Raw genomic sequence first — 25,000 nt, forward strand, 5'->3', positions numbered from 1 at the left:
CATAATGTTAACCTGAGCGTGGCCTAATGGTTTCTAACCATAATGTTAACGTGGCTGTGGGCGGGGCTTAGTGACTGTCAACTATAATGTGACTGTGGGCGGGGCTTATTGCCTGCAAAACATAATGTTAACATGGGCGTGGCCTATTGGCTGCTAACCTTAATGTTAACGTGGCTGTTGGCGTGGCTTAGTAGCTGATAAACATGTTAATGTGGTTGTGGATGGGGCTTAGTGGCTGCCAACTGTAATGTTAATGTGGGCGGGACTTTGTAGCTGCTAATCATAATGGTAACGTAGCTGTGGGCGTGGCTTAGTGGCTGCAATCCATAATGTTAATGTGGCTGTGGGTGTGGCTTAGTATCTGCTAATCATACTGTTAAAGTGGGTGTGGCTTATTGGCTGCTAACCATAATGTTAAAGTGGGTGTGGCTTAGTGACTGCTAACCATAATGTTAAAGTGGGAGTGGCTTATTGGCTGCTAGCCATAATGTTAACATGGCTGTGGGTGTGGCTTAATGGCTGCTAACCATAATTTTAATGGAGGTGTAGCTTAGTGGCTACTAACCATAATGTTAATGTGGCTGTGAGTGTGGCTTAGTGGCTGCTAACCAGATTCATAATCAGAACCAGAATCAGAAATACTTTATTAATCCCTGAGGGGAAATTAAATTTTTTTAGCACAATCCCATTCAAGATCAGACCACAATGTCAATGTGGCTGTGGGTGTGGCTTAGTGGCTGCTAACCACAATGTCAATGTGGCTGTGGGCGTGGCTTAGGACACCTGAGCAGGGAAGTATAAGAGCTTGTTTGCTCTTTGACACGTGCCGTATTAAACCGTGAAGACGATCTCGCCGTAGGCCTCGAGCCCGCCCATCTACGCTGGCGTCTCAGCTGTCAAGGGGAGCGCCGACACTGACCCCGCCCCTCCAGAGCTGCCCGACGCTCCCCAGTCCACCACAGGCCAAGTCCCTTCCCCGTCGGCGACCCCGGTCCCTGACATGACCATCCCCTCACCGCCCGTCAGGACACAAGATGGATGGCAGGTCAGAGTGAGCCAGAAAAGAGTAGAATTCCTTCAAATGTCATCTTTAACATGTGCAGTTTAATCAACTGTAATCTGATTACTCTTCTAAAGTTACATGTAACAATGGACACATGGGGGGAGGAAGAGTAATAATGTTAAACAGGAAAACTCCACAATAAGAGCACAGGAAAGTTGAGCTTTTACTCTGAAAGGCTGTATGTCCAACTGGTCTTGCAGGTCCACACGGACCAGGAGAGCGGGAAGGTGTTTTACTTCCATCCCGTCACCCTACAGACCACCTGGTCTGACCCGCGTGAGCCCTGCCCCCCCTCGCCTGCCGACTCGGACCCACCTGGGGGGCTGCTGTCCCCTCCCTCTCCTCAGGTAACAAACCATGAACAAAATGTCCTGAGAAGTCGGACGCAGAAGAGCGTCTTTTGTCCTCCAAGCAGGAACTCTGGGAGCAGCTCCTGGACCAGACATCAGGAAGGTTCTACTACTACAACCCCACCTCAGGGGCCACGTCCTGGACCGCACCCCCGTCGCTCTCCCCCCTCAGCTCCACTGACGACGGCCCGGTATGACCCCTCTTTCATAGGTCAAAGGTCACGTGTCATGGTGCCAATATTTGCTCTGTGTGTGTGTGAAACTGAAGCCCCCCCTTCCAGAAGAGGATTATCCTGTGAACGCACCCGACGACATCGTGTTTCCTACGGTACACACACACACACGACACTGTGTTTATGACGGTGCACACGACACCGTGTTTACTACAATACACACACACACATGCCAACACTGTATTCACTACGGTACACACACATACACACCACGACGCCGTGTTTACGACGGTACACACCATGTTTACTAAGTTAAATTTTAAGTTAAGTTAAAGTACCAATGATTGTCACACATACTAGGTGTGGTGACATTTGTCGTCTGCATTTGACCCATTCCCTTGTTCACCCCCTGGGAGGTGAGGGGAGCAGTGAGCAGCAGCGGTGGCCGAGCTCGGGAATCATTTTTGGTGATTCCCGTTTTGGTGATACAATACACACATACGACAACACTGTATTCACTACGGCACACCCACACGCACATAACGACATAGTTTTTACTACAGTATACACACACACACAATGACACCGTGTTAATGTATGTGTAATGTTATGGTACGCACATACGCGCACACAACACCGTGTTTACTACGGTACACGCACACAACAACACTGTATTGACAACGGTACACAAGCACACGACGACACCGTGTTTACTACGGTATCCACACGTACACACAACGACACCGTGTTTTCGACGGTGCACACACATGCACACAACAACACTGTGTTTATTATGGTACACACACATGCTCAACATGGTGTTTAATACAATACACACACACAACGACACTACAGTACACACACACACACACACAATGACACTATGTTAACTATGGGACGCACACGCACACACACAATGACACTGTGTTAACTACGGTACACACACACACACGCAAACAAAGACACCGTTTTTACTATGGTGCACACACACACAGACACGCAAACAAAGACACTGTTTTTACTATGGTGTACACACACACACAACCACACCGTGTTAACTACGGTACACACACAAGCACAGATACTGTGTTGACTACGGTACACACGTGCACACACATGACGAAACCTTGTTCAGTACGGTACACACACACGCAGGACACCGTGTTCACTACGGTACGCACATACGTAGGACACCGTGTTCTCAACGGTACACACACAACGACACTGTGGTCACTATGGTACACATACACGCGCACACACAACAACACAATGTTAACTACAGTACACACACGCAAACAAAGACACTGTGGTCCCTATGGTACACACCCGCACACACACGAAGAAACCTTGTTCACTACAGTACGCACACAACACCGTGTTCACTATGTTACACAACCACACCTTGTTGACTACGGTACACACCCACACGATGAAACCTTATTCACTACAGTGCAAACACATGCACTCAACGACACAGTGTTAACTACAGTATGCACAGGCACACAACGACACGGTGTTAACTACAGTATGCACAGGCACACAACGACACCGTGTTAACTACAGTATGCACAGGCACACAACGACACCGTGTTAACTACAGTATGCACAGGCACACAACGACACCGTACAGTATGCACAGGCACACAACAACACCATGTTCACTACAGTATGCACAGGCACACAACAACACCATATTCACTACGATACACAGACACACATACCCACACAACAACACCGTATTCACTATGGTACAAACACACACAACGACACTTTGTTCACTACGGTATACACACACACGACAACACCATGTTCACTACGGTACATACACACACACACATACACATTCACACACTGTTGTATCTTAAAGTAAACGCCACCTGCTGGTGTTTTCTTGCACTCGCCAGCATCTCCAAAAACATGTGATTCCCAGAGCTCACCTGGACCTGGCGGATGGGGTCCGCTTGCCGTTGAGGATGAGGAATGGCGTGGAGGACCGAGGCTGGAGACACAGCGTGGCTGAGGACGTGAGTCCAAGTGTGACATGACCTATGGGGGAGAAGTTAGGAGGATTCCAGAAAATATATTTGTAGCGACAACATTTGCTTCATGTCATTCTTTATCATGGAACACACAATGAAACATCTTCCTTGTTTCCTAGATGCTCGTATCTCGCCATCTGAGGAACTTCTCTGATACCACTGACACAAGGAGAGACTTTCCTGACAGTTTGCAGGTACATACACACACACACTGGGAAAGATTACTCATCTTGGATGAATTTAGCTTAGAGCTGGGCGATATGGTGGAAAATTGTCATGATATAATTGTTTTATATCGGTTGATATAAATATAGATTTTTTTTATGACATATGGAAAATAAGAAGCAGGAGAAAAATATATGAAATGTAAAACATTTGAATTTCAAATGTTCCTCTGATTGTAATCCCCTCAGCCACAGTGGACAAGTAACCATGGCAATGTATTGTCTGTAGCTACATCAATGGACAAGTAACCACGGCGATGTATTGTCCGTAGCTACATCAATTAACAAGTAATCATGGCGCTGTATTGTCCGTAGCTACATCATTGGACAAATAACCATGGCGATGTATTGTCCGTAGCTACACCATTGGACAAATAACCATGGCGATGCAGTGTTTCCCATAAACTGCCAAGATACCTGTGGTGGTGGGGGCGTGGCTATGGGCGTGGTCACCATGACATCATCGAGTAATTTGCATAATTTACTACAATGATATGATTTTCTCTAAAAAGGCTCAAAAAATGTATACTTACTAATTAATAATAACAGTTTTGTTTTAAACGTCCATCCATCCATCCATCCATTTTACAATATAATTACAACACTTTATGTACATATTTATATACAGATTTGAACAATAAGTTATTCACTGAAATATATTTATTATTGTGGTTCTTACAAAAAATATATCTTATAAAATATAAAAGATAGAATGTCTCTTAAAGCTCTGCCCCTTTAATTAGTGCATACTAAATAATTTAACTTTAGCCTATTACTACAACCATATTATTTACCAGCAACATAAAGTGAAACAGAGGCAGAGGTGTCCTGCCAGAGTCAGTAACAAATAAACAGAAAACAGTAGTGGTCAAATACAAATAAGGCAACAAGAGAAGTATCCTACACTGCTCTTTTATAAAGTAAATCTGAACAGCCTATATGGGCATCTACATCAACTATATGATTTGCCTGAGAAGCTGGATAGGACAAAAAAATATATATATATATATTTTTTATTTTTTTATTTTTTTGTGGCGGACGTAATTCTTTCGTGGCGGGCCGCCACAAATAAATGAATGTGTGGGAAACACTGCGATGTATTGTCCGTAGTTACATAATTGGACAAGTAACCATGGCGATGTATTGTCCGTAGCTACATCAATGGACAAGTAACCATGGAGATGTAATGTCCGTCGCTACATTAGTGGACAAGTAACCATGGCGATGTATTGTTCCTAGCTACATCAATGGACAAGTAACCATGGCGATGTATTGTCCGTAGCTACATTAATGGACAAGTAACCATAGCTATGTATTGTCCGTAGCTACATCAATGGACAAGTAACCATGGCAATGTATTGTCCGTAGCGACATCAATGGACAAGTAACCATGGCGATGTATTGTCCGTAGTTACATAGTTGGACAAATAACCATGGCGATGTATTGTTCGTAGCTACATCAATGGACAAGTAACCATGGCGATGTATTGTCCATAGCTACATCCGTGAACAAGTAACCATGGCAATGTATTGTTTGTAGCTACATCAATGGATAAGTAACCATGGCGATGGATTGTCCGTAGTACATCAGTGGGCTAGTAACCATGGCGATGTATTGTCCGTCGCTACATGTGTGTGCTGTGAGAAATCAGGGTTTTCTCCATGTGACATCATCTTGCATCCAATTATGTAATCAGAACAGGGTGTGTAGGAGCCTGCTATGTCAAATGTCAAAAATGTAATGACATTATATAGCAGACTTTTTTTCAAGCACTTTCCTGCTCTTCCATTACGTAGAATGGTTATAATTCACAATGCGTTCCACAGTGTTGTGGTTGTTATGTTTGTCTAATAAGCACGGTCCTTAGCAGAAGTCTATTTCAGGCCCCGCCCCCATTACAAAAACTTTTTCACACTTATTTAATTTTATTTCAAATCATGCATTTAATGAAGTCAAAAATGGGATTTAAAAAAGATTTCATGCGGCTCTGCTTTGTCCTTGTTCTTTTTACAAGCGCTGGAGATGCTTTTTTTAAAAAAATGTAATACTTCCTTTTATTTCTTCATATTGCTGAAGCAGCACCTGTAAAGAAATGTGCACCTTGTTCCATTTTTATTGCAGATTCTGCCATGATCTCGTGCTCGTCTTAAAGGGCAACTGCACGTGTTTGGGATTTTTGCCTATCATTCCCAATCCTTATGCAAGACAATAACACATGTTTTTCTTTTTTATACATTCTAATTGAGGTGGCTAACAATGGAGCTAACCGGTTCCAACCTATCCTGCCCATAAAGACTTCTAAAAACATCCAGACCTGAAATATTAACTAAGTATTAGCTATACTGTTACGTTAAGCATTAATCACAGAGGGGTAACTACCGGTAGTTTATACCGCTATATTGAAATACTGAGCTGCTGCATCGCCTCTGAGTTGGTGAAAGTTAATTCTAGATTATAAACCATGCCTCTCACCTGGATAGTAGAAGGTTGTGGACCTAAACCGAGAAGTTGGTCAACTTTGACATTCAACTTAGACCGGAAGACATCGCTAGGAAGACACGACAATATGCTCGCTTCCTGTATTTACCCGACAATTATGATGAATTAATCATCTAAACGGGGAACACAAGTTTTGTGCTGAAAGATATAAACATCCCATCAGGCGGCATCCCGGTGACTGCAGACATTGTACAGTAAGAGCCTGATTTACCAAAGGTTTGCGTGTACTAAAACGTGCGAACCTGGTAGCACACGCTGTTAAAGCCTCTCTGTCTTCATTAATATGCGGAATACATGCTTATTATCAAAACACCCACAATACTGGGAAGAGAAGATGCAAATACATTAATTTTTTGCACACGCAATGTGATTTGCAAGCACTATTTTGTGTTTTGTTTAGCACGTGTCAGAAGCATCAAGGGTTGGAATTGAGGGTTAAATCACTAAAATGATTCCCGAGCGCGGTCACCGCTGCTGCTCACTGGTCTCCTCGCCTCCCAGGGGGTGGAACAAGGGTCAAATGCAGAGAGTAATTTTACCACACCTAGTATGTGTGTGACTATCAGCAGTACTTTAACTTTTAACTTTAAGGGTGTGCAAACTGACCACCCAAGGCTGCAGGATTATTGCTCGCGCAGCACAGACAGACAAAAATCCTCCATCCTACCTGTGTGTCAACATTTTGGATGGTCAGAAATGAAAAATATTAAACATATTGTGTATTCAGCAACATCATTTCATAATTGTATAGCTACTTATGACTTAAGTGGCTGATTAAAATTAATTAAATTGATGCGTTTTGGTGTCCTTAGTAATTTTTTTTTTAAAGACGTTTGTTTTTTTCACATATAATATGTTTTTAAAAAAAATTCTTACATGAAAAAAAATTCTTGAAGTATGCATTTTTTTGCGTCTTGAGCCAGAGTAAAGTGCGACCTCTCTCCAATGAGCGTACTTTTACCTGTAAAATAAAATGTAGCTGAACTGCAGCAATGCTTCTGAAGTGCCCATAAAAAGTGGTACATGTTTCCTGCTTGTTTGAAAACATAGCAAAACGCCACAGGGAGGATCATGATAGCATGAATGTGCAGTAAATGAGTGTCTCCATGGCAGTCTGCACCATTTTTCAATTGCACACGCAGTCTTAGTAAATCACACGCAACACGCCCACTGATTGTACACACTATTTTATAGATTGTACACGTAATGTTTGGAGCTTTGTAAATCAGGCGCTAAGTGATTGTTTTATTATGTTCCTAGTTTGTATTTCTTGTTTAGCACTTAGCAATACTGCAACTTGCTGGATCTGTTTAGCACACAGCTTTTAAAACTCATAGCTCATCCTCCTTATGTTCAGGATCAAAAATATAAGTTTCTGGATCGTCATTTGTCCCAAACTAGTCTTTGTAGTCTCTCATGAAGTCTGCAATGATTGGTAGTGTTGTTGTTGAAGGGAAAGTGAACGTTGTGATGCGTCTGTGAAATTAATATGCTTAAAATGATCAAAATTTGTAAATATTAATATTATTATGAATGTTACTACATTACATATATACTTCTATTTAAAACGATAATGGAGGTTTTTGGATGTTAATTAAATCGCTTTATAGGCGGTATAGAGCGACTCCAAATAGCTCAATTGTGAGCTGACTTTTGCTAGCCTTTATTTACAAGTTAAAACGTATAAGAAATAATAAAATGTGTTCTAGTTTGACATAAAGATTGGTAATGATATTCCAAAAAAAAGGGTGCAGTTCCCTTTTAAGAAGGCGATGAAATTATTCCAACAGCTAGCTTGACTACTTTCTGTGCATCCTGGCCTTTCAAACATGCAGCAACAAAGCTCAGTCAAGCTGGGATCTCTCATGTTTGTGCAGTGTGTGTGTGTGTGTGTGTGTGTGTGTGTGTGTGTGTGTGTGTGTGTGTGTGTGTGTGTGTGTGTGTGTGTGTGGCGAGCTCACTGTGCTATCATGTGTCAAGCTCTCTGATAGGTTCTCACGGAGGAGGAATCTGTCCAATCGCAGCACAGACTCCCAGCAGGTAAATGCAGGTGCTGGGCTCTGGTTGGCGGCTGATATGTGTTGTTGTTGTTGATGTTGTTGTTTTGGTGGGACTGCACCTTCAAGCTCGTGGTTGCTATGGGAACAAGCCTGGCTCATTGTTTGGGGCGGTGCCCCCTGGTGGTGGATGAAGTTGTGCATCATGCCAGCACAGAATACTTCCTGGAACTGGTCTTGTATCAGCTGGGAGAGAACACCTGAGCTGCCCTGTCATGTGACCCCCTGTGTGTGTGTGTGACTCTGCAGGGACACATGCTGGAGAAAGCGGGAATCCTCAACAAGACCAAAGTGATCGATCACGGCAAGAAGATCCGGTGAGACGTGGTGTGTGTGTGTAGTGACGTGTGTTTACGTGACGTGTAACTGGCGCTGTGCTGCGCAGGAAGAACTGGAGTCAGTCGTGGACCGTCCTCCATGGAGGGATCCTCACCTTTCACAGGGACCCCAAGTCTGCCCCCAGCGGGAACATGGTAGGAAGCGGCTCTCACCTTTTGACCTTTCAGGTTCGCACACGTGACCCCTCCCCTCTCCCCAGTCCAAGGCGTCACAGATTGTTCCGGAATACACGGTGGAGTTGAGAGGAGCTTGGATCGGCTGGGCCTCCAAGGACAAGTCCTCGAAGAAGAACGTGCTGGAGGTCAGCTGCGTTGCCGTGGTTACAATTTGAGCTGTGTGTCGACCGGTTGCCCTCCAAAATCCTGGCGTGCAGCACAGTTACGTGCTATGCTATGCAGTGACGTTTCTTTCTATGCCGCCACATATTATATTGTATTTAACATTATTCCCAAACGTCACTGTTCAATCACATAGCATGGCACTGTGGTGCATTCAAGTACTGTAAAAGTTTCAGATGTTAATTTGAAGGAAATGGTAAAACAATATACATACAACCATATAAATAAATAAATAATAAATGGGTTATACTTGTATAGCGCTTTTCTACCTTCAAGGTACTCAAAGCGCTTTGACAGTATTTCCACATTTACCCATTAACACACACATTCACACACTGATGGCGGGAGCTGCCATGCAAGGCGCTAACCAGCAGCCATCAGAGGCAAAGGGTGAAGTGTCTTGCCCAAGGACACAACGGACGTGACTAGGAAGGTAGAAGGTGGGAATTGAACCCCAGTAACCAGCAACACTCCGATTGCTGGCACAGCCACTCTACCAACTTCGCCACGCCGTCCCTATATATATATATATACACACACATATATATATATATATATATATATATATATATATATATATATATATATAAATATATATATATATAAATATATAAATATATATATATATATATATATATATATATATATATATATATAATTATATATATATATATTTATATATATATATATATATATATATATATATATATATATATATATATATATATATATATATATATATATATATATATATATATATATATATATATATATACAGTATATTAGAGATGTCCGAAAATGGCTTTTTTGCTGATATGCGATATTCCGATATTGTCCAACTCTTAATTACCGATTCCGATATCAACCGATACCGATATATACAGTCGTGGAATGAACACATTATTATGCCTAATTTTGTTGTGATGCCCCGCTGGATGCATTAAACAATGTAACAAGGTTTTCCAAAATAAATCAACTCAAGTTATGGAAAAAAATGCCAACATGGCACTGCCATATTTATTATTGAAGTCACAAAGTGCATTATTTTTTTTTAAATGCCTCAAAACAGCAGCTCGGAATTTGGGGCATAGAGCATGAAGATGTTGAGGTGGGCGGGGTTGGGGGGGCGGGGTAGGGGGTAGCGGGGGATGTATATTGTTAGTGCTGCAAGGGGTTCTGGGTATTTGTTCTGTTGTGTTACGGTGCGGATGTTCTCCCGAAATGTGTTTGTCATTCTTGTGTGGTGTGGGTTCACAGTGTGGCGCATATTTGTAACAGTGTTAAAGTTGTTTATATGGCCACCCTCAGTGTGACCTGTATGGCTGTTGACCAAGTATGCCTTGCATTCACTTGTGTGTGTGAAAAGCCGTAGGTATTATGTGATTGGACCGGTACGCAAAGGCAGTGCCTTTAAGGTTTATTGGCGCTCTGTACTTCTCCCTACGTCCGTGTACCACTACATACAGCGGCGTTTTAAAAAGTAATACATTTTACTTTTTGAAACCGATACCGATAATTTCCGAACCGATACCGATAATTTCCGATATTACATTTTAAAGCATTTATCGGCCATCTCTAATATATATATATATATATACATACACATGTATATATATATATATATATATATATATATATATATATATATATATATATATATATATATATATATATATACACACATGTATATATACATACATACACATGTGTATATACAGTATATATATATATATTTGTACATATATGTAAATATTTATTTTTACATATTATACATACAGTATATATATGTATGTACTGTATGTGTGTGTATATGTATATATATATATGTATATATATGTGTACATATATATATATATATGTGTACATATATATATATGTGTGTACATATAGTGCTGTCAAAGGATTAATTTTCTTAATCACGATTTATCACAGTAAATTACTTGATTGCATATTTTATGTTTAAGGTATAAGAGGACGTTCTGTACGCTCAAAATAAAGTAGGTGAATAATCTGCGTTCATAAATCATTAATACGATAATTTTTTAAATCCATTGACTACCTCATACATTTGACAGCCCTAATTGTATGTGTATGGTATGTATGTATCGTATGTATATTTGTATGTATAGTATATAAGTATGTACAGTTTGTATGTATGTATAGTATACTGTCCATGTATGTACATACCGTGTAAATGTACGTATAGTACATATGTACGTATAGTATGTAAGTGTGCACAGTATATAATGATGTATGTCTGTATGTACAGTATATATATGTGTGTGTGTGTGCAGCTAAGGACTCGTCAAGGTTGCGAGTACCTGATGCAATACGACACTGAGAGCATCATCACCGACTGGCTGAAAGTCATACAAGACACCGTCAGACAGCTGGTACACACAAACACACACACACACACGTGCACTAGCAGAACCACCACGATGGAGGTGTGTGTTTCAGGAACAGGAGCACTTGTCAGACGACGAGGATGACGCGTCCTCGGAGAGAGAGGACAAAGAGCGCAAGAGGATGAGTGAGTGTGATTGCACACGCCGTGAAGACGCCATGTCACAGCACACGTGCGCTGGCGACGAGAAGGAGGCCAGCAGAGTGACTTCTTGTGTCGTCGTTTGTGTTTGCAGCCACCAGGAGCGCGTTGGCCGTCGACTCGGAGCAGACGCGCGTTCGCACCAAACTTCGGCGCTTCCTTCAGCGCAGACCGACGCTGCAGAGCGTGAAGGAGAAAGGCTACATACGAGGTCAGTGCGCCACATCACCTCGCCATGTGAACGCTAGGTATCAACCGATGAATGGCGCCGATATTTGGCATTTTGACGTATACCAGTAATGGCCTCTTTTTGTCTTTTTTTTTTTTTTTTTACAACGACAACAGAACTCCATCAGCAGATACAATACATACACATACAATTCCAGTATTTAATATAAAAAACATAAATAATTAGTAAAGTAGATGGCCACACCCCCTTTCTCTTCTTTGAATGCTGGTCACCAACAGCATGTCTCCTCTGCTTACATGAACTTGTCAAAACTTTCATTTTTATCTGGGAATTCCAGTTTTTGTCCTACTTTTCTGGCGTCGTCTTCCCGTTTTTGAGAGTGGTTTCATTAAAGGAGCGCGGTGAGTTTTTATATTCCGTGATTCAATCAAATCTAGACGCGACAGACATGGATGGACATGAAGATGACCGAAAATGTATCTCTGCCAAAAATCCAAACTTTGTGTAAATATCTTGACAAATAAGAGATTATTATACAAGTAACAAAAGAGCAGTAAGCAGCTCACACATTATCTTACTTTTAATGATAAATGGGTTTTTTCTTGTATAGCGCTTTTCTACCTTCAAGGTACTCAAAGCGCTTTGACACTATTTCCACATTTACCCATTCACACACACATTCACACACTGATGGAGGGAGCTGCCATGCAAGGTGCTAACCAGCAGCCATCAGAGGCAAAGGGTGAAGTGTCTTGCCCAAGGACACAACGGACGTCACTAGGAAGGTAGAAGGTGGGAATTGAACCCCAGTAACCAGCAACACTCCGATTGCTGGCACAGCCACTCTACCAACTTCGCCATTTTCCGTAACATCCAGTAAGAAATGATGTCAGCTAGCTTGAAAAAACTATGTGAAGGTGTCAAGCGTTGACAAATGGTGCGTCGTGGAAGACAGGAGGTTGTTGTGATTTTGAGGTAGTAGCATGAGGTAAAAAAGGGGTATTTGTTAATAAACTAACAAAAAGCGAGAGCAACGAGAAGTGCTCTGCCCGGACAGACTGTGAAGAAAACAAAACAAAATCAAACGACTAAAACCCAGCAAAAGACTCACAGGAAATGTGGAGCACACGGCGTCCACTAAGTAGTGCGTATTAGGCTTCGCATCAAAAGGCTCCCCTGTAGTCCAGTGAACAGATAATAACATCATCAATGTCCCGACAATGAAGGTAGAAAAAGGGGAGGGGAAATGCTCTGGGACAGAAGTGAAGCAGCCACGGGAAAACACCAACAAAACCGGAAGCACAGCCAAAATAAAAGCGTAGGACAGGAAGTAACACAAAACACTGGAGAACACTAACAAACCCCAACATAAAGGCACGGCCTGGTGTAACCAGCTATGACAGAAGAAGCCCAGAATTGTTTTTATTTAAATGTTTGCCATATTTAGAAATTAAATAGTTTATGTCAAGTATACCAAACTGAGAAATCGATGTAAATTGAGAACAGGAAGTGAACATGTGTGTTAGTAATTGCTATGAAATGGAAAGGGGGTAGGATTAAATAAGATGCTTCTTCCTACTCCTTTTTGGACATGTGGTAAAGACAAATAAAAATATGTGATGTATAATATTGAAATTGTATACAGTGGAACCTCGATTTTTACGAACTTAATTGGTTCTTGAACATGGTTAGTAAACCGAAAAGTTTGTATAGTGAAACAGATTTCCCCATAAGAATCATTGTAAACATGAATAATTGGTGTAGCTTCAACAAAAGTTCTGATTTTAGTAAAAAACTGCACACTGTAAAACACTATAATGTGTATATATATTGTATATATATATATATATATATATATATATATATATATATATATATATATATATATATATATATATATATATATATATATATATATTAAACCAACATAACAGGGTAATGGCTCAACAATCTCTTTTTTTATCCAAACAACACAACAACATTACAGCGAGCTTAATTGTCAATGTGTCCGTCTGCCCAAACACAATAGCCTAATTGGTGCACTTCAAAATGTTAACCACCATGTTGCTACAATAAAAAACAAAAAAAGGAACATAATTTTACCTTGTGCCCGGTAATATTTGTGGCATTGTTGAACACTCCGGAAGTTGTGATAAAATAGCAGTGGCTTCACGTAGCACAAACTAGCAGTGTGTGGCGATCCTTCATCAGAGTGTGTCCCGGTAGTACCTTCTCCTTTGCTGTAATAAACGCCCGCTGTGGCATCTTTTTCGGTCTCATCACAATTAAAGACTTGCTGTGAAACAAAGCCCCCTCGCCGATAAAATACTCGAAGTGAAGGTGCCGCAAGCCACAGGACAACTAGCTAAAAATGCTAGCTCACTGTTGTCTAGCAATCCGTAACGATAAAGCAAGACTGTAAGAGTTTGGACACATTTAAAGCAGTTCTGATCCCACAAAGCGATCTCTAAGGGGCAGCGCTGATCGGGCTCTTCGAAATGGCCGCGCCAATGTGTATAGGAAGTGATATTATCAAAATACCAGCCCCAGATGGCTTCAAGTGACATGCAAAATGAATAGATGAATGAACTGTTCGTACGGCGAGAAGTGGTCCGCACACGGAGGCAAATTTGGCGCTATGTAAACGTTTGTAAACCAAATAGGACGCAAATAGAGGTGTTTGAAAATCAATGTCCCACTAGATCGCTAATCGGCATCCTTGAATACTAGTAATCGGCATCGGCCCTGGAAAAAAATACACATTGCTCGATCTGTAGTGAGCGCACGAGTGACCTGACGGGTTCTGCTGTCTGTGTGCAGATAACGTGTTCGGCTGCCATCTTGACACGCTGTGGCACAGGGAAAACGCCACCCCACCCAAATTCATGGAGAAGTGCATCAGAGCGGTGGACAGAAGAGGTAGGAGCCGGCACACCTTCTTCCTGCTCACTCCTGTTCGTGTTCATCAAGTGTGTGTGTGCCTTTAGGCCTTCATGTGGACGGGATCTACCGAGTGAGCGGAAACCTTGCTGTGATCCAGAAGCTGCGGCACAAAGCAGATCACGGTGACTTGATGTGTTTGTGCTCATCGAGCAGGAAGAATAAAGATGGGACATTTGAAGACAAGCATCCATCTTCTTCTTCTCCCTTTTGTCTTTCTGCAGAGGAGCACCTGGACCTGGAGGACGGCCAGTGGGAGGACATCCACGTCATCACCGGCGCACTCAAGCTCTTCCTCAGGGAGCTTCCCGAGCCACTCTTCCCCTTCAGCTTCTTCGACAAGTTCATCGCCGCCATCCGTCAGCACACTTGCCCTCGCCATGTCACGTGACGTATACAGATCGACCGATTATCAGCCGGCCATTTTGACGTATCGGCCTCTTTTTATCGGTGTCTTTTTTTTATTTTCTAACTACAACAGAACTGCAAAGTTCCCAAGGAAATTTTGATGGGTCTGCTATCTGTGCCCTGGACCTCTGACCTCTGAACCTCATACTTTTAAGATGGCGCGGAGTATCCAAATCCATGATTTATAAGTGTAAACATTCAAAATTAGCTAAAAAGCTAGCATTAAATGTTGGCATGCTAATGTTAGAGGCCTACTGAAACCCACTACTACCGACCACGCAGTCTGATAGTTTATATATCAATGATGAAATCTTAACATTATAACACATGCCAATACGGCCGGGTTAACTTATAAAGTGACATTTTAAATTTGCCGCTAAACTTCCGGTTCGAAACGCCTCTGAGGATGACGTATGCGCGTGACGTAGCCCGACGAACACGGGTATGCCTTCCACATTGAAGCCAATATGAAAAAGCTCTGTTTTCATTTCATAATTCCACAGTATTCTGGACATCTGTGTTCGTGAATCTGTTTCAATCATGTTCATTGCATTATGGAGAAGGAAGCCAAGCAAGCAAAGAAGAAAGTTGTCGGTGCGAAATGGACGTATTTTTCGAACGTAGTCAGCCACAACAGTACACAGCCGGCGCTTCTTTGTTTACATTCCCGAAAGATGCAGTCAAGATGGAAGAACTCGGATAACAGAGACTCTAACCAGGAGGACTTTTGATTTGGATACACAGACGCCTGTAGAGAACTGGGACAACACAGACTCTTACCAGGATTACTTTGATTTGGATGACAAAGACGCAGACGTGCTACTGTGAGTATGCAGCTTTGGCTTTTTTTTGCGTATGTACGTAACTTTTTTAAAATATATAAGCTTTATGAACCTTGGGTTAGGTGAACGGTCTTTTGGGCTGAGTGATTGTGTGTGTTGATCATGTGTTTGAATTGTATTGGCGTGTTCTATGGAGCTAGGAGCTAGCAGAGGAGCTAGGAGCTAGCATAACACGTACCGTACCGTAAGTGCGCGTCACGTACGTAACTTTTTAAAAATATATAAGCTTTATGAACCTTGGGTTAGGTGAACGGTCTTTTGGGCTGAGTGATTGTGTGTGTTGATCGGGTGTTTGAATTGTATTGGCGTGTTCTATGGAGCTAGGAGCTAGCAGAGGAGCTAGGAGCTAGCATAACAAACACGCAGGTGTTATTATGCAGGATTAATTTGTGGCATATTAAATATAAGCCTGGTTGTGTTGTGGCTAATAGAGTATATATATGTCTTGTGTTTATTTACTGTTGTAGTCATTCCCAGCTGAATATCAGGTACCGTGAGTATGCAGCCTTGGCTGCTAAACATTCGATAACTTGACCGTATGTGCGCGTCACGTACGTAACTTTTTAAAAATATATAAGCTTTATGAACCTTGGGTTAGGTAAACGGTCTTTTGGGCTGAGTGATTGTGTGTGTTGATCAGGTGTTTGAATTGTATTGGCGTGTTCTATGGAGCTAGGAGCTAGCAGAGGAGCTAGGAGCTAGCATAACAAACACGCAGGTGTTTTTATGCAGGATTAATTTGTGGCATATTAAATATAAGCCTGGTTGTGTTGTGGCTAATAGAGTATATATATGTCTTGTGTTTATTTACTGTTGTAGTCATTCCCAGCTGAATATCAGGTCACCCCCGGCTCTCACAGCATCTTCCCTATCTGAATAGCTTCAACTCCCCACTAGTCCTTCACTTGCACTTTACTCATCCACAAATCTTTCATCCTCGCTCAAATTAATGGGGAAATTGTCGCTTTCTCGGTCCGAATCTCTCTCACTTCATGCGGCCATCATTGTAAACAATAGGGAACTTTGCGTATATGTTCAACTGACTACGTCACGCTACTTCCGGTAGGTGCAAGCCTTTTTTTTATCAGATACCAAAAGTTGCAATCTTTATCGTCGTTGTTCTATACTAAATCCTTTCAGCAAAAATATGGCAATATCGCGAAATGATCAAGTATGACACATAGAATAGATCTGCTATCCCCGTTTAAATAAAAAAAATTCATTTCAGTAGGCCTTTAGCATGATGATAAAAGAGACATTGGCATATTTCCAAGATGGCGCCAAGTATCCAAATAATTGCTTAATAGAGTATCAAAAACCATCATCAAAGCTAGCGTAAAACTTTAGCATGCTAACAGTAAAATGCTAATATAAGAAAAGTTAGTTTAGTTTAGTTTTTATCTCATAATTTCGACATTGTATCTCATTATTTTGACATTTTATCTCATATTTGTGACTTTTATGTCATAATTTTGACTTTTTATTTCATAATTTTAACTCTTTTATAATTTTGACATTTTATTTCATATTTTTTACATTTTATCTCATGATTTAGACCCTTTACCTCATAACTTCGACTAATTATCTCATAATTTTGATTTTTAATTCATAATTTCAACATTTTATTTCATATTTTTGACTTTTATCTGGGGCAGCACGGTGGAACAGGGGTTAGTGCATGTGCCTCACAATACGAAGGTCCTGAGTTCAATCCCGGGCTCGGGATCTTTCTGTGTGGAGTTTGCATGTTCTCCCCGTGACTGCGTGGGTTCCCTTCCGTGTACTCCGGCTTCTTCCCAGCTCCAAAAAACATGCACCTGGGGATAGGTTGATTGGTAACACTAAATGGGCCCTAGTGTGTGAATGTGAGTGTGAATGTTGTCTGTCTATCTGTGTTGGCCCTGTGATGAGGTGGCGACTTGTTCATGGTGTACCCGCCTTCCGCCCGAATGCAGCTGAGATAGGCTCCAGCACCCCCCGCGACCCCGAAAGGGACAAGCGGTAGAAAATGGATGGATGGATGGACTTTTATCTCATAATATTGACTTTTTATATCATAATTTTGACTTTTATTTTATATTTTTGTCATTTTAGCTCATATTTTGGACTTTTTATTTTATAATTTCGACTTTTTATCTTGTAATTTGACCGTTTCTCATATTTTAAACTTTTGATCTCATCATTTCAACTTTCTATTTCATAATTTTGACATTTTCTCTCATATTTTCGACTTTTTAATCTCATAATTTCAATTTTTTATTTCATAATTTTGACATTTTAGCTCATAATTTTGACTTTTTGTCTCATAATTTTGACTTTTTATTTCATTATTTTGACCTTTTATTTCATACTGTCGACTTTCTACCTAATATTTTTTTAATCAAATAATTATGACTTTTTATCTAATTATTTAACTATCAAGCCTCCGCCAACAACGCGAGCAGCGCGGATTTATTAAAAGAGCGCACAAAGTTTCATGTTCTGTGATTCAATCAAAGAACAACGCGACAGATGGATGGACATGAAGACGACAGGAAATATATCTCTGACAAAAATCCAAAATTTGTGGAAATGTCTGGACAAAAAAGACAAAATTTTATGAGTAAAGAAGAGCAGGCAGCAACTCACACATTCTCTTACTGTCTGTAACATCCGGGAAGAATTGATGTCAGCCATCTTGAAAAAAGTCTCAACTATAATCTATGTGAAGGAGCCCGGAATTATTTTTATCAAAATGTTCACAATATCACAGCCTTCCTCAAGAGGAAACTTTAAAATGTATTAAATCCAGAAACTGTTATAAAATGGAGTCGATGTTGAGTATTGTGAGGTAGAAAAATCCAATATTTTTACCATTTTTCACATTAGATTTGCTGTATTTTTAAATGCAAATATTGATGCTCCTCTTAATAAACACGTAATAAAGGTGTTTGATGTTTTTTGCTGCTAAATTAACCACAACAGCGCTGCATAAAAAAATGATGTCACTACTGGTCCCACGTTTCCTAAAAAAGAATAATAAAAAGACCGACTTAAAGCCTTATTTAGCTGTTTACTGACGTATACTATTCATGTTTAAATAACTTTTACTGCCAACGAATATCGGTTATTGGCCTCTTTGACTACTAAAAATCGGTATTGGCCCTCAAAAAAACATATCGGTCGATCTCTAGTGACGTCACATGATGTCCCATGATGCCACATGACGTCAGAGCGTAAGCGTGACCTCAGCTGTCCGTCTTGTGTCCCAGCAGAAGTTCCAGACTACGACCTGAGGGTGTCCTACATGAAGGACCTGGTGGCCGCCCTGCCCGTTCCCAACCACGACACCATGGAGCTGCTCTTCAAACACCTGCGCAGGTACGATCACGCCAGCGGTAACCCGGAAGACACGCCCCCCAACTTCCCCGCTCTGATCTTCTTCTCCGCAGGGTGATCGAGCACAAGGAGTCCAACAGGATGTCGGTGCAGAGCGTCGCTATCGTGTTCGGACCCACGTTGCTCCGCCCCCAGACAGAGTCGGCCAACATGACGATCCACATGGTCTTCCAGAGCCAGATAGTGGAGCTGATGCTCAACGAGTTCCACGTCGTCTTCGTGCAAAGCTAGCGCAGGCAGGCACGGCTCCTGTGGAACCTTCCAGAACCCTCCAAGAACACTGTGACAGGTGTTCTCGTGAGCGGACGCAGTCGGAACCCCTGCAAGTTCTAAGCTGGAGCCACTGGGAACACTGACGTGCTTGTGACACTCGACAAAGTGACTCGGCTTCATCTTTAGGACACATCCTTCTAGAACCTCCAAAATACCACTAGGTGGAACCATCGAGGACCCTGGACCGGATGTGATCTTCAAGTGCACCTTATGAACATGAGAACCTCAAAGAACCACTGGAGCAAACACGCTCTGCCTCTCCACTGGAAAAGTTTGAGAAAGAGGAAGCGGTCGTATGAAATAGACGTATATAATGACGTTGTTATTCTTACTGATTCTTTTCATTCGTTGGGAAATGACAACAAGATTCTGGAGGGACAAAACGACGTTAAAAGTTGTAGAAAATAAAGATTTTATTCCATTTCAAACGTTGACTTGCATACAACATGGCACATTTCTACTTGCATACATCGTCTCAATTATAAAGCATAATGTCAGATTTTAAAATAATAATTACATATGTGTGATGGCATTTGTGCATATATGAGCCTAATGGGGTTAAGACCAGAGCACAAGAAGCGGATTTTATTTGTGTACTAAAGTTAAAACCTATGTCATGTATGGCGCTTTTGGACTATTTTGCTTTCCGTACAACCTGACGGTTGTCATGGAAACGTTTTGTTGCGCTCTTGTCCGACATGACTCGGGTACGAGCACAGAACGCCAACTGGTCTAACTTTCGGTATGTATATATTACTCATTACTTTTACATGTTAGCCTGGAAGCTAACGTTAAACATTGTTATTGTCTTACATGCCTGGAAGCTAACGGACGGTATACAGTATTATTGTCGTACATGTTAGCCTAACGTTAATTGTCTTACATGCTAGCATGGAAGCTAACGTTAAACATTATTATCGTCTTACATGTTAGCCTCTAAGCTAACATTAAACATTAATATTGTCTTACACTTTAGTCTGGAAACTAACGTCAAACATTATTATTATTAATAGCAGTTTGCCTTAAAATATCGGTGTTGACACTACTGTCCAGTTATGTCAACATTGACAGGTTAGGCGGCCATCTTGGAGAGGTCATGTTTTTCTTGTGCGACGTCATCAGGTGATGGCCTCCTCCCAGCGTGACGTCATCGACTTTTCCGCCCTGGAAAAAGAGTTGCGGACGAGCGTGGCGTCCGAACGCAAATACAAACGGGAGAACGACGCCAAGCTGAGAGCCGTCAGTCAGGGCGTGTCCTCCTACCAGCAGTTCAGGTCAGACCCCCCCTCTCAGTATTCTGTGGAGTCCCCCAAGGCAGTATATTAGGGCCTTTACTGTTCCTAATATACGTAAATGACATGTCATCAGCATGCGACTGTGAATTGTTCCTGTTTGCGGATGACTCGGCCCTGCTGGTATCCGACAAGGACAAGTCACAGGTGGAAAAAATCCTCGGTGCTGAACTCCTTAGTATTTGCACCTGACTCGCTGACAATACACTTGGGTAAGACGGAATCCATCCTATTTGGCTCCCAAATCAATCTCAAGAAAGTCAGTGACTTCACTATAAAAGTAGGTGACATTGTTATCACCAGGAAAGAGGAGCTCACCTATACCTAGGTTCCATTCTAGAGGCTAATCTTTCCTGTGATAAAATGGCAACCAAGGTAATCAAAAAGGTCAACCAACGAACGAGATTTCTCTATAGAATCTCCTCTCTGGTCAACAAAAGCACCTTGAAGATTATGGCGGGAACTCTCGTTCAACCCTTTTTTGATTACGCTTGCACCTCCTGGTACCCTAGCACCTCCAAAACCCTCAAATCTAGACTCCAAACATCCCAGAACAAGCTAGTCAGATTATGTCAAACTACTTCCTTAACGTAAATGACCGCCATAACCACAACACCAGGGGGAGTTCCACAAACCACGTTAAACCCAGATTCCGATCTAACAAAGGTCTTAACTCATTCTCTTTCTATGCCACATCAATATGGAATGCACTCCCAACAGGTGTAAACGAAAGGGCATCTCTATCCTCCTTCAAAACTGCACTAAAACAACACCTCCAGGCAACTTCAACCCTAGACTAACACTCTCCCCCCTCCACATCCCACCTCCCCGGATTGTAAATAACCAAATGTAAATAATCAAATGTATATACTTGTTCTTCTGCTATCTGAACTCACTATGTTCTCTGCTCGCTGTACATATCCTACCAAGTCAGACCTACACTGTTTCAATGTCCATTTCTCCGATGATTCAGTCATCAATTGTTGATGACTGAAGTGCTGATATCAACCAAACCCTCCTCATCCCACCCCCCGGATTGTAAATAATTTAAATAATTCAATGTATATACTCTGATGATTAACTTGTGTGATGACTGTATTATGATGATAGTATATATTTGTACCATGAATTGATTTACGTGGACCCTGACTTAAACAAGTTGAAAAACTTATTCAGGTGTTACCATTTAATGGTCAATTGTACGGAATATGTACTGAACTGTGCAATCTACTAATAAAAGTTTCAATCAATCAATCAATTGACCTCTGACCCCTACCCTCTTTCTCTGCGTTGCTCGGCAACACACTGAGGGACAATGTTTGTCTTTATTTAGAGACATGGTTCTCACCTGTCACCTGAAACCGCTGGACCAGGACGACAAGAACGCTCCACGCAAACAACCATGGAACCCTCTGGTTGGCCCCGACATCAAGCACGCCGTGACCCCTGACCCTGATTACAGACGTGACTCCTGATTCTTCACAGTGTGATGGTATCGATATCAGATATCAGTCCGATATCATGAAAAAAACAAGTATGTGATGATATCAGCTTACATGTAAAATGTGTGATAGCATGTCTAATACAAGCAGTCATGCAGCGTTTTTACTAGTGCGCGATATCATGTGCGATACAAGCAGTCCTGCAGTGTTTACTTGTGTGTGATATCATGGAACCAATATTGCAGTGTGACACAGCACATTTGTCAAAATAAACAAGTGTCAAATAATTATAGTTGCATATAAAGTCTCCAAGCAGAAGGGTATTAGGAAGTATCCAGTAACAAACGTGTCCGCATCAACCTAAAGGGGTCATATTTTGATTTTTTTTCTACATGTAGAGACTTTATTGTGGTCTACATAACATGTAATATTGGTCCTTTGGTCAAAATGTTGCATAGATTATGTTTTACAGATCATCTTTAAGCTGCTTTCTTTTGCGGGTGGTCTTTTTTACGTGCCTCCACTTCGACGAGTAGTTTTTAACACTTCCATAGCGAGTCTACTGACGGATATAAGTCCGAACTATACGCTTGTGCATGTACGAGCCAGTCTGCCTGACAACAAGAGGATAGAGAAATATATTTGTAGTACAGTATTTCTCACTGGTCATCAATAATATTAATAATAAATACTTGTCAAAGTGTACTCACATATTTGTAGTACTTATCATTGGTCATCAATAATATTAATAATAAATACTTGTCAAAGTGTACTCACATATTTGTAGTACTTCTCACTAGTCACCAATGATATTAATAACCAATACTTGTGAAAGTGTACTCACATATTTGTAGTACTTCTCATTGGTCATCAATAATATTAATAACAAATACTTGTCAAAGTGTACTCACATATTTGTAGTACTTTTCAATAGTCATCAATAATATTATTAACAAATACTTGTCAAAGTGGACTCACATATTTGTAGAACTTCTCACTGGTCACCAATAATATTAATAACAAATACTTGTCAAAGTGTACTCACATATTTGTAGTACTTCTCATTGGTCATCAATAATATTAATAATAAATACTTGTCAAAGTGTACTCACATATTTGTAGTACTTCTCACTAGTCACCAATGATATTAATAACCAATACTTGTGAAAGTGTACTCACATTTTTGTAGTACTTCTCATTGGTCATCAATAATATTAATAACAAATACTTGTCAAAGTGTACTCACATATTTGTAGTACTTTTCAATAGTCATCAATAATATTATTAACAAATACTTGTCAAAGTGTACTCACATATTTGTAGTACTTCTCACTGGCCATCAATAATATTAATAACAAATACTTGTCAAAGTGTACTCACATATTTTGTTTTTGTATTAATAACAAACAGTATACTTCCAAGTTGGGAACTGAAATTTTGAGTTTAAAAAAAAAAGGGACAAGCTGCTTGAACAGCAGGCGGCGCTGACGAGACGTGCACGTTCAAACCTCACGTGAACGCGCGGGGGTTTGAGCGTGCGGTCACGTGAGTGGAGGCTGACCCCAGCGCGAGAGGACGATGAGAAAAGACATCTCACTCCAACTTGTTTACCGAACACCATCACCTCCTGTGTCAGGACACGATCTTTGAGAGCCACCGACAGACAGGTACAGTGGTACACACGCACGCCGGACATAATCTTCATCAACATCATCATCAGTGCTCGTTCACAGCTACTCTTTAATTGTGTGTTTGTTGTGTGTGTGTGTGTGTTGTGTGTTTTGTGTTTGTTGTGTGTGTGTGTTACTTGGCTGAAAAAGGAGAAATGAAGGAGGAAGTCATGAAGATTCTTAACGAGGCGCCAAGCTCCAGGAAACTTCTTTTGGAAAACTACGACAACCTCCTGAATGTGGCCGAATACTGCTACTACAACTATACACAACAAAAGGCAAGTACTACTACAACTATACACAACAACAGGAAAGTACTACTACAACTATACACAACAACAGGCAAGTACTACTACAACTATACACAACAACAGGCGAGTACTACTACAACTATACACAACAGGCAAGTACTGCTAGTGGTATGTTCCTACTACAACTATACACAACAACAGGCAAGTACTACTACAACTATACACAACAACAGGCAAGTACTACTACTAGTATGTTCCTGCTACAACTATACACAACAACAGGCAAGTACTACGACAACTATACACAACAACAGGCAAGTACTGATACTAGTATGTTCCTACTACAACTATACACAACAACAGGCAAGTACTGATACTAGTATGTTCCTACTACAACTATACACAACAACAGGCAAGTACTACTACTAGTATGTTCCTACTACAACTATACACAACAAGTAAGTACTACTACAACTATACACAACAACAGGCAAGTACTGATACTAGTATGTTCCTACTACAACTATACACAACAACAGGCAAGTACTACTACTAGTATGTTCCTACTACAACTATACACAACAACAGGCAAGTACTACTACAACAAAACACAACAACAGGCAAGTACTGCTACAAGTATGTTCCTACTACAACTATACACAACAACAGGCAAGTACCACTAT

General features: G+C 41.1%; 3 protein-coding genes across 6 annotated transcripts in view; all 3 read left to right on the forward strand.

Moving 5' to 3' along the window:
• LOC133652070 (rho GTPase-activating protein 27-like) overlaps window positions 1–20,085 on the forward strand; it is a 28,797-nt gene extending 8,712 nt beyond the window's left edge. The window contains exons 4-21 of one of the 3 annotated variants that reach the window (XM_062050424.1): window positions 860–1,045; window positions 1,264–1,410; window positions 1,476–1,604; window positions 1,682–1,741; window positions 3,491–3,610; window positions 3,745–3,819; window positions 8,330–8,389; window positions 8,656–8,723; window positions 8,792–8,879; window positions 8,945–9,046; window positions 11,378–11,476; window positions 11,544–11,616; window positions 11,726–11,842; window positions 14,642–14,740; window positions 14,809–14,886; window positions 14,986–15,120; window positions 19,266–19,371; window positions 19,443–20,082. In XM_062050424.1, the coding sequence (XP_061906408.1) occupies window positions 860–1,045; window positions 1,264–1,410; window positions 1,476–1,604; window positions 1,682–1,741; window positions 3,491–3,610; window positions 3,745–3,819; window positions 8,330–8,389; window positions 8,656–8,723; window positions 8,792–8,879; window positions 8,945–9,046; window positions 11,378–11,476; window positions 11,544–11,616; window positions 11,726–11,842; window positions 14,642–14,740; window positions 14,809–14,886; window positions 14,986–15,120; window positions 19,266–19,371; window positions 19,443–19,620 (1,920 nt within the window). In that variant the 3' untranslated portion in view covers window positions 19,621–20,082. Of the gene's footprint in view, window positions 1–859; window positions 1,046–1,263; window positions 1,411–1,475; window positions 1,605–1,681; window positions 1,742–3,490; window positions 3,611–3,744; window positions 3,820–8,329; window positions 8,390–8,655; window positions 8,724–8,791; window positions 8,880–8,944; window positions 9,047–11,377; window positions 11,477–11,543; window positions 11,617–11,725; window positions 11,843–14,641; window positions 14,741–14,808; window positions 15,121–19,265; window positions 19,372–19,442 lie in introns of all 3 variants that reach the window. The other 2 variants (XM_062050425.1, XM_062050423.1) reach the window with 2 other exon arrangements.
• Window positions 20,086–20,264: 179 nt separating this feature from the next.
• ccdc103 (coiled-coil domain containing 103) lies at window positions 20,265–23,389 on the forward strand. The gene is made up of 3 exons (XM_062050433.1): window positions 20,265–20,404; window positions 20,785–20,936; window positions 22,288–23,389. Exons 2-3 carry the CDS (start codon window positions 20,788–20,790, stop codon window positions 22,427–22,429), a joined length of 291 nt encoding a protein of 96 aa, XP_061906417.1. The 5' UTR covers window positions 20,265–20,404; window positions 20,785–20,787; the 3' UTR covers window positions 22,430–23,389.
• A 515-nt stretch (window positions 23,390–23,904) lies between these two features.
• Window positions 23,905–25,000, forward strand: part of abi3a (ABI family, member 3a) — an 11,914-nt gene continuing 10,818 nt past the window's right edge. Inside the window, exons 1-2 of one of the 2 annotated variants that reach the window (XM_062050426.1) lie at window positions 23,905–24,063; window positions 24,217–24,344. In XM_062050426.1, coding sequence (XP_061906410.1) covers window positions 24,222–24,344 — 123 coding nt within the window. In that variant the 5' untranslated portion in view covers window positions 23,905–24,063; window positions 24,217–24,221. The remainder of the gene's footprint in view (window positions 24,064–24,216; window positions 24,345–25,000) is intronic. The other variant, XM_062050427.1, reaches the window with a different exon arrangement.

The sequence above is a fragment of the Entelurus aequoreus genome, linkage group LG06 (assembly GCF_033978785.1).
Source record: "Entelurus aequoreus isolate RoL-2023_Sb linkage group LG06, RoL_Eaeq_v1.1, whole genome shotgun sequence".
Taxonomy (NCBI): Eukaryota; Metazoa; Chordata; class Actinopteri; order Syngnathiformes; family Syngnathidae; genus Entelurus; species Entelurus aequoreus.

Bases quoted from the DNA above. Each gene is read 5' to 3' on its own strand.
- ccdc103 (XM_062050433.1), top strand. From the start codon at position 20,788: ATGGCCTCCTCCCAGCGTGACGTCATCGACTTTTCCGCCCTGGAAAAA. The intron at 20,937-22,287 runs GTCAGACCCCCC...GTCTTTATTTAG, and splicing joins TCCTCCTACCAGCAGTTCAG to AGACATGGTTCTCACCTGTC.